Source organism: Helobdella robusta, assembly GCF_000326865.2.
Source record: "Helobdella robusta unplaced genomic scaffold HELROscaffold_1, whole genome shotgun sequence".
NCBI classification, from domain to species: domain Eukaryota; kingdom Metazoa; phylum Annelida; class Clitellata; order Rhynchobdellida; family Glossiphoniidae; genus Helobdella; species Helobdella robusta.
Genome location: NW_008703570.1, coordinates 10,936,149 through 10,947,293, shown reverse-complemented (window position 1 = coordinate 10,947,293; position 11,145 = coordinate 10,936,149). Strand labels below are relative to the sequence as shown.

Sequence of the window (11,145 nt, the reverse complement as noted above, 5' to 3'; positions counted from 1 at the left end):
ATAACCAACTATGAGTATTTTCTAACTATTTTTTAATTCACTTACTAGCAAATGCCACTGACAACTTTTTTTTCTCGATTTTTTCTGTACCTTTTTTCGCTTTTTCTTGATTTTTTTTTTCAATTTTCACAAATGCACTTGCTAAGACTGTTACCAGTAAATAATGGAGGAGAATCGGGTGTAGGTACTCGAAATCCATTACAATCTTTATCATCATCTTCATCTTCAGCTTCTCCATCATCATTTTATCATCAGTTTCACCCTCATCATTCCCGCATCTTCATCTTCAACATTATTATCATCATTCACATATTTTTCATCATTAAAATTGTTTTATCCATAATTTTGATTATCTTTTTAACATCAGTTAGTTTTTTTATACAAATTTTATCATAGACTAACATTGTTGTCGTCATCACCAACCTCATCATCATCATCATAATCATCATCCTCATCATCATCATCATAGACACTTTCAAAAACAACATCATCACCACCACCATTATTATCATTATCACCATCATCATCGTCACCATTATTATCCTCGTCATTACCGTCAACATCATCATCAGTATCACCATTACTACACAGTCACCATTGTAGTAGCCTCATCATGCAGTGACCACAACCACACCATCCAAGCAATGAACTGCACCAACTCTGAGAGATTTTCTCCGACTGGCCAGGACTCTCTGCCGTAACAATTCCTTCTTCCACATCTTCCTAGAAAATGAGTTTCAGAGAAAAGAAAGAATTATATATTTTTCTACTAATTTTTTTTATATTTTTAGCTTGAAATAGTACATTGTTTTTTAATATATTTTTACTTTGTAAAGAAAACACAAAGTTCTGTGAAACAAACTTTGTTATATTTATCCGTTGCATCAAATATTTATTGGTCCATTTTTATTATGACACGTGTTCTTGTTATTATTATTATAACAATTATTATCGTTGTTTTTTACATTATTGATCTATTATTATTATTATTATTAATTATTATTATTATTATTATTATTTGTGTCTTCAGACGCTTGTTAAGATGTCACCCACATTTGCGAATGTTTCACGGGGATTCGTCTGCATTTGAAACCAGTTACTAGAACAAAAGACTGGTCTCCCTAGTAATCTTTACCTGCTATATGCCACCTTGCTGCTTAAAACATACAAAAATGTAAAATTTTATTGAAAAACTTAATTATGTCTTTAGAAAAGTCAACGAAAATAGGTGTCATTAATGCTTTAAAATCACAAAATAATATTTTTCCATTCAAAACCGTCATCAAATTAATAAATGTTTTTATTATCATTTTTTATCACTGTCTTCATCCTAATTAATTATTCATGTCATCATCTTCTCCCTTTCATCGTCATTTTCACACCCGTGTTAGCATTGCATCCTCGCGGCCACTAAACCTTGAAGTGATTATGTTATTTAAATGTCGGAATTAAAAAATACATCATCATCGTCATCAACATCGTCATCATCATCATCATCATTTTCATCATCGTCATTGTCATCATTATTCTCATCATCGTCATCATTATCATAACTCTGATTATAACTAACTGCATCACCACCATCACCATCGTCTTCTTCACCATCATCATCATCAGCATCGTCAGCACCTAATTCATTGATGGATGGACGGATTGACGTCTGGGTGGTAAAACAAAAAAATGAATGATGATGTGGAGAGATGGAGTACGTGGATCGAGTGAAGGAATAAATTAAACAAATAAAAAAAAATAAAGAAAAAATGGATCAAGGAAGTGAATGAATGAATGAATGAATGAATGAATGAATGAATGAATGAATGAATGAATGAACGATTATATTAAAGTTTGATATGCTAATGAATGAATGAATAAACGATAGAAAGAAGGGATGAAAAAATAAATAAATTGATAAATCAATGAATGAATAGACGTACGAATGAATGAATAAATGAATGAATGAAAAAATGAAGAAACATGAAAAAAATTTTTTTTTTGCCATCAATGTTGATAATGCAGTTTCTCAATTAATAAATTTTAGAATGGGGAAGATTGATCGATCGCTTGTTATTAAAATATACTTCATCCATCCCTGCCCAANCACAAAAACCATTGTATAATACATACAATGTATATATACATTGTCTAATACATACAGACAATTCAGACAATGTGTACATTGTATACTATATACAATATATACATTGTATAATACATACAATGGATACATTGTCTAATACATACAATGTATACATTCTATAATCCATACAATATATACTTTGTATCCTATATAAAATGTATAAATTGTACATATGTATGTAAGCACACTGCCCGTACATGCATAATGTACACACACACATACCACAGTTATAAACACAACACACGCACGCGCGCACACACAAACACATACACAAATATACATACATAATATTTTTCATGAAAAATAAAAACACAAGTGTATTTACCAAAGAACAACACATTGATCACTTATATAAAATGTTTCATTAACATGTACACAAATTAATTAATAAATATCAAAGACAAATAAATGTTCACAATTATGAATTAAATGCTAACTTACACACATCTGTACAGAATTTTCGAAATTTACATGGAGAACATTGTGTATAAATGTGCTTCATTTTTATATACGCCTTAGTTGTTTACATTACATTAGGTTAAACATATTTTTGTTGTAATCTTAAACCACTGAAAAGAACAGCAACACTTTTGAATGGAAAGGACAACAAGCAAACATACAAAAGACAATAAACATAATTTTATAATTTTAAATTTTATTTTTAATCTCAAGTTTGCCTCTTAAAAAACTCGCTAAACTTTGAAATAACCAACAACTACAAATATATTTATTTATTTTCAGACAGGAGTGTCAGCAATATCAAGCTCAATACTTACTCGGCATTAAAAGAATCGCCGATACTGAAGCCAGCACTGAAAACTTATATGACCAAAACGATATCGGTTATTGCAATACTTCAATATTAACAACCCTGATAACATACACACATATGCACACACACAGACACACACTCATACATACACACATACTTTTAGGCAAAATATAAGCAAATCTTTTACACTTATATGTTTACAAATATTCTTTGAAAATAAATTTATCTGCTTGAGTTTTACAAAATTGTTTAAACTGAACCACCTGTAAAAGTACACTAGTTTAAAATTTAAAATGCAAACAGAAAGAGCAAAAAATATGTAAAAAAAATAAAAAAACGGGAAAATGAACGGACGAACGAACGAATGAATGAAAGAAGAAAAAGAACGAAAGAGTGAATGAAATATGATAATCTTAAGAAAGATGTTTTGAATATCAATGGGTCTCTTATGCCTAGGTAGAGTCTCTGCGTATACCAGCTAATGTTTGTGTAAATGTATGCCTTCTTCAATGTATATTTACACGTATTTTTGAAATACATACATAATACATGACGAACCCATTACAGAATGTATTTATGTGACGTAACAGCGTAGGCTTTAATTACAACTTACATTAAATGTGCCAGAGGTATTGCGTATTTCAGAATGTATAACCATTTTGTATGTGTGTGTGTGTGTGTGTGTGTGTGTGTGTGTGTGTGGGGTGTGTGTGTGAAGTTTTTTTATATGAACGTGTGGATGGATGGTGATCATCATCATGGCAATCTCATTTTTTTGACTTTTCTAACTTTTTATTTTAAATCTTAGATATTCTGGCTTGTTGAAGTACTCGCCACGTCACCAACATTTCTGTCGTCGTCATCATCATCTACATCATCTTCATTATTCTCAATATCATATACGTCACCGTTATAACTATCATCCTCATCAGCAGCACTATCATCACCATCATCGTCATCAGCATCATCATAATCATCATCAACAACATCACCATCACCGTCGTCGTCACCACACGCGCCACCATCTTGCAAACCTGCACCATGCCCTAAATTGATGACAATATACAATCTGCCTGCTTGTAAGGATTAGGTTCATCTACTGAAATTTAAGAGCTTGAACGACAATTTATTTTTCTCTCCAACGTTTAACTCTTGTTTGTCATTTACTATTTTTGTAATTAATATTTTATTATTTTTTGTAATAAATTTAATTATTTTCTGATTCAAATTGTAGATGCATTAAAGGTTCAATCAAATGTTTACTAAATTATATTTATTAAAATTCATAAACTTTAAGTTTCTTAACTAAAAACTCACTACTGATGTTTCATTTTCATTAGTACATGTGCAATGTACATGACTGACAACCACTGCAGTACTTTTCCATTGTGTGTGTGTGTGTGTGTGCAACCTTTCCAGACACGTTCTCCATGTTACTAGCAGTGTTACTCGCTCTATGAAATGTACGATGAACAAATAAATGTCTGCGTAGGTTTCGATTGGATTTGATTTTGTTGTTATGGCGTATGAAAACGAGTTGGAATGATCGCGGTAAAATTTTTATTAACTGATCTTCTTTCAAAGAAAAATTAGTTTAGCATATAAACAATTGCAAATGTAGACCTCAAGTATTAAAATAATTTCATTCGAAGAATGTTTGCAATGTAGAAACAAACAAAAAATCCCGATACTAATACATACTGGGATATCCGCAACAGTAAAAATTTATACAATGTGTGAGTGTGTCTGTTTGTGTGTGTTTGCGTGTGTGTTGTGTATGTACGCGCGCACGTGTGAGTGTGTGCATGTAATTTTTATCAATAAACAAACAAACGCATACATTCTCTTAGAGTTCTCTTTAAAATATTTCTCAAAGGTATCAACAACACACACAGGACGTCTGTAAATAAGTGAGAGAGGGAGAAAAAGCCCACATCCCACACACACATATTGCATGTGAAAGATGGGGATCTCTTTGCTTTCGAGCGCAGTCACGGCACCATAAGTGCCGAGCACTATAAGCATCAAACCATCGCGTCATCTATACACGCCACTAACACACACTCACACATGAAAAATTTAGTTATATACAATAAAACGCAAAAAGCCCAAGAAGGAAAAGCCCAAGATCAATAACATCATCATATAAACACTCTGATGTGCAAAATTTTGGTAAAAATATATAAACACACACACACGCACGCACACACACACACGCACGCACACACAACTCCACACGCCCATATCTAAGCATGAATTTCTGCGAGATTTTTTAACCTGAAAAATGATTGATAGGAATACACTCATATTAAGTAGCCACCCAGCACCACCGCCACTACTACCGCTACCACAACTACTACAACATATATTCATGTAGCTATTAATAATACAAGTATTACATTTATAACAACTACTTCTGCTGCTAGTAGTGCTCCTACTACCATCATGCCATCATATTACTACTACTACTACTACTAATACTAATACTACTTTTACTACTACAACTGCTACTGCTACTGCTGCTGCTGCTCCTGCTGCTACTACTACTACTGTTACTATTACTGCAATGCAATTTATTTTCTTTCTATTTATATTCATGTAAGACGTCTTGTGTACACACTTACATTTCTTATTGGATACAATATCATAAAATTAGATATCTTTCTATGCATAGATATACACATGTGATGTATGCATAAATCATAGATCTATATAAACTGTCAAATATTACAACAACATACTATAAACGTTTTATAACCACGTAAGATTATGTTAGTTGTGATACTGAATTTTGAAAAATTCCACTTTTAGCATTGATAGGAGGCGGTGATGATAGGACATTGACGATATTCACCCAAGTATCACATTCTGCAGATACTTGCCTATGTATCATCACTCTTTAATACATTTGCACTTGAGTTTCTAAGCTCATTATAACTGGCCGAGACTTTAGACTGCTTTTTATTATTGGAAAAAAAATTTCATTTCTACAATCATAATTTTCATGTCAAGTTATTTTTTTTTCATTTTCATATTTGAACTGAACTACCCCAAAAAACTGTAAAAAGTTTAACTTACTCATTACTACATTTTTGCTATTTGAATCACTCAAATAATGAAATCTAAAAGCATCCAGTTTTCAACGTTAACACTACTACAGTACCTCCTAGTACAGTACTGCTTGCATTTCTACACCGATTGATATAAACTAACCTGGCGACAAAAATATAGCACTATTTATAGCACAGTTTATTTATAGTTATAATAAGTAATTCAATTATTATTATTGTTTTTATTGAATTGTTATTTAAATAGCGCACTCTAATTAGCATCATATACCTCTGGAGGCATGTTGCGATATTTTTTATGATTTTATTTAGTGTGACACTAGACTAATCCATTTTCTTTTCCAAAAAACGTTGGAAATTTTTTTATTTTGGTGTGAATACCATGAGTCTATTTTCTGGTTTCATGTTTTCTAGTTTTTGAAAACATTTCATATATATGTAATGAGGTTAGATTACATTTCGGAATATAACTAACAATTTTATAATTTAAAAAAAAATTGAATAAAAAAATTAAAGAAATCGAAAATTTAACTGTTCTTCGATTTAAAACTAATTAGACATGGGGCCGTTCGAATATTACGTAACGCTCCCGGGGGGGGGGGAGGGGGGATCTAAGATTTTGTTACGGAGTGTTACGGGGGGAGGGGGGGTTCAAAAATTGTTACGTAACACAGAAAAAAATGTTGTTTTTTATATTTTTCATTATTAATAAATTTAATTTTTCATTCTAAAACACAAATGTTAGTGTAGTTTTTATAGAATCTATGTTAATAAATGGTTAATGATCATATTTCTTTAAAATTGTCGTTTTCATCCATGAAACTTAGCAGTTATGAACATTCTGATAAAAAAACACGACGAATACAATGCATTTTCGTGACCGCGTGGTACATACGGAAAAAAATCAAAAAAAATTTCTGCTTCTACTCTAAATTAAAAAATATTTTTACATAATGTTAACAAATGGTTAATTATCATATTTCTTTAAAATTGTCATTTTTACTCATGTTTTACTAAGTTTTTAAAAAAATATAAAATACACCACTCGTAGCGAATTGCCTGTTGCAAATGTGACACACAACAACATAGAAAAAATATTTTTATAATAATACACATTTCTTTTATCGCTTATAACAACCGAAAATTATATAGATAGGCGTATTTTCGAAAAATAAACAAAATAACAACGACGAAAACGCGAATTTGCGATAGTAATGTTAAATCACTTTCAGGAAAACGCGGTGAAGTTGAGCGCGCGCGCTATCGCATTTTTTAACGTTGTGCGACCTGCTATTATAGATTAAATAATGTTGGATTATATAAAAGTTAGTTTAATTAATATATGGATGAATAAATGATGATTGAATGAAAGAATATAGGAAGAAAAATTTTTCTTGTGACAAGCTAAAAATCAAATTTGATCCAACGAGAGAAGAGTTATAAAAGGTTTAAAAAGTTAACTTTAGATTGCATAGTGTATTTTAACGGTGACCGAAATTTTCAAGTTTGTGTTTCTTTTGCTGACATTTCTTTAAATTTTTAAAGTTCAAGTCGTATTTCTAGATTTAGAGTGAGTACAATTTCTTTAATTATGTTTTAATTATCTAAAATTGTTATTTTGGAAATTTTATTCTACATGATAATTTTAATTTTACCTTTTAACTGACCATTTTAGCATGGATAAAGATGGCATGTTTAAAAAGTTATTTAACGCATTTATAGAAGCTAATTCAAGCGGTCAAAAACAAAAAATTCAGCATGATTGTGTTAGTTTCTGGAATTCAATCAAGACTGCACCTGATTTTGTCCGCTTGTACAACGCAAAGAAAGCTGAACTAGAGGGTACTACTAGGAAGCGATTAATTTCGTCTTTTTTCTTGTCAAAAAACGAGAACATTCCTTCCAATTTAAAGTCAAATGACATCTCTTGTGGAATAATAAATTCTTGTTCTTCAACTTTTTCTGCCGTTCCATCAACTGCAAGCTGTTCAAAGTTAACTGTTTCGAATGACAAATGTCCAGCTCAGAAGCAACTCACGGAAGAACTGAATATTATTAACGCAGATCTAGTAGGCTTAATGGCACGCGACAATATGCGCATACTCACAGCTAAGCAGAAAGAAGAAATGGACACTAAGAAGGCGCGTAAACGACAAATTGAAAAGGATATAATTAAAAAAAAGCTAATCAAGAGCGTCAGAAGAAATTTCGTATTGACAAGAAAGAAATACTGCAAAAAGTTATTGAAGAAAATCCTGAACTTGCTAAGAAATTAAAAACTAAAGAAAGTCCTGGGCGTCCGTCAATAGTGAGTGAACAGCCCGATTTGCTTAAATCGATATTAGACATTGCTGAATTTGGCTGCTCGGCTGACGAACGAAGACGAATGGAAACTTTGAGATGCGTTAAAACTTTAGATGAACTACATAAGGAACTATTGAATATGGGGTTCAAAATATCATCTCCTTCCAAAAAATTATAATACAATTGATGGCAGAAGACATGTCAGCACAGTTCCAGTGAAATTGATTCGTGCTACAAATGATCTCCATCGACAGCATCGAGATACTAAATTTGCTACTGATACCGTTCATCATCTTTGCGAGCTTGCTTCATTTTTTGGTCCGGCAAATACGACAGTCATTAGTCAAGATGACAAATGTCGAGTACCTATTGGCATCACAGCAGCCAAAATGCAAGCACCTATGCTTATGCATATGGAATATCGTGTAAGACTTCCAGATCACGATTGGGTTATCGGCGATCGGCATAAGTTAATACCATCTGTATACGCCGGCCTTGTAATATCTGAAAACGGTTATGGTGCAAAAGAAGCTGTAACATACTCTGGTCCAACTTTAATCTCAATTCGATCAGGAAAACATTCTTCTTCAAATGCAATGAGTCATGCAAGAGACTTCGAAAGATTGATGAAACTTCCTGAATTTGATACTATAACGAAAACAATGGATCAAAATGCAAAGCCAATATTCATCTTTTTTGTTGATGGAGGACCAGATAAGAATCCTAGATATCCACACACTATTCAATCCGCCATCAGACAGTTTAAAAAGTACAATTTAGATGCAATATTTATTGCTACAAATGCGCCAGGTCGCAGCGCATTTAATCAGGTTGAACGTCGAATGGCACCTTTAAGCAGAGAATTAAGTGGGGTAATTTTGCCGCATGATTTCTACGGAAGCCACCTTGATATCAATGGTAAAACAATTGATGAGAAGCTAGAAATTTTAAACTTTGAACATGCAGGTGAAACGTAGCAACCATCTCCGGTAATGTTGTAATTGACAACCATCCAGTCATTGCAGAATACGTTTGCCCAGAAAGATCCGAAATCGATTTAATAGATACAGCATGCATTGATGAAAAATGGAAAATGAATCATATTCGTTCTTCACAATACTTTTTGCAAATTTTGAAGTGCCAGGATCGAACATGCTGTACAGAGCCACGAAGCCCATTTTTCAACTTTTTTCCTCAACGTTTTTTGCCAGCACCTTTGCCGCTAGTATACAGTCCTTCTATTTCAATCGCAAAGTCAACTGAAGACGTAGGTAAATTTATGAGCTTATTTCAAAATGAAGCATTTGCTAACCGTACACTCCCTTATGATTTTCACTGCCCATCCGTAAGTAGTACAGTCCCAACGAGAGTTTGTATAGATTGTGGATTGTATTGTGCTTCACTGGAAATGTTGAAATCTCACCGAAAGTCAATCCACAATCGTATTGTCAATACCAAGAAGAAGCCGAAGAAAATCATAAAAAAGCGGAATGAAGAGTTGTTGGTACAGTTGGATGATGATGTTGAATGGATGAATAGGGAAAATGTTGAATGTATTGAAGAAACAGAAGAAGATGAGAATCCTGTAATTAATGAAGTACCAATAATATTTATTCAAACTCATTTGGAAAGTATATGGGAAGAAGATTGTTGATATTTTTTAACAATTTTGATTTTGATTTTTATTTTAGAAACAACGCTATATAAATACATTTGATGTATGATTTATTGAAAATAATAGAAATTTGAAATAATGTTGTTTTTTATTACCGAAAAATTAAAAATATTTTTTGTTACGTAACAGGGGGGGGGGTTAAGTCGTTTGTTACGGAAGTGTTACGAAGGGGGGGGAGGGGGTCAAAAAAGTCGTTTTTTCGTGTTACGTAATACTCGAACGGCCCCCATCAGAATAGAACCAAATGCCACAGTGAAATGAATAATATATAGAAAGTATTATTTTAGTCTACAAATTCATTCAAATCTGGCTTCCTACCACAAAAATCACACTTGATATTAAGGTCTACATTAAAATTTAAAATCTTTAAAAATGTTTGTCAAGTTATATTTAAAAGGAATACAATTTGCAATCCATCTATGTTACACGCATATTATTCTTAACGTTTCTTTTATCATAAATCCCCAATCTCAAAATTTTATTTTGAAATTTGAAATTTTCATTTTTTCTCATTAAAAAAAAGTAAATAAATTACTTCCTGATCAAAATCGACTTATAATAGTGAGATGTGGATTTGCTAGATGATGATGAATAACGAAGGCTGATGATTAGACGATGATGATGCATGCATTTTCTTCAGAGATTTTTTATTTAAAATAATTTTTATTACTGAAATTGTAAAACATTACTCAAAAATCAAAAATAGTAGAGAGAGAGAGAGAGAGAGAGAGAGAGAGAGAGAGAGAGAGAGAGAGAGAGAGAGAGAGAGAGAGTAGTAAAGAGAATGACGATGATTCGTTGAAAGTAAAATTGTTTGCATTTATAGTCTCATATGCATGCTGTTAACCAATCACATTTAATGGATTTTAAACTAGTGGTGATGATATTAAAGACAAAGATGATGAAGTTGATGATAATGACGATGGTAGTGTTGCAGATTGCAATTTTCATTTTTTAGTCACTCTCTACCCATAACTTCCAACTATAACGCACAGAGCTTATGCTAACGCGCAAGCAAGAATTTAAGCATTTTACACATTTTTATAAATATTTTCGTGTTGGGATTTCTATGCGTTTGAACCCGGTAAAGTCAGGGTAGCATTTTTATTTTAACGTTTTGCAATATGAAATGTAATGTGACTATAATAGAGTAATCTCGTGATGACTTGATGCTAACAAATTACCAAAA

At 32.1% G+C, this 11,145-nt stretch overlaps 1 protein-coding gene across 1 annotated transcript; it reads left to right on the top strand.

Annotated features, from left to right (window-relative positions):
* Nucleotides 1–7,653: 7,653 nt before the first annotated feature.
* HELRODRAFT_159530 (hypothetical protein) lies at nucleotides 7,654–9,935 on the top strand (the record flags this gene model as incomplete). Its single annotated transcript, XM_009011412.1, has 3 exons — nucleotides 7,654–8,216; nucleotides 8,475–9,247; nucleotides 9,298–9,935. 3 exons carry the CDS (start codon nucleotides 7,654–7,656, stop codon nucleotides 9,933–9,935), a joined length of 1,974 nt encoding a protein of 657 aa, XP_009009660.1.
* Between the last annotated feature and the right edge of the window lie 1,210 nt (nucleotides 9,936–11,145).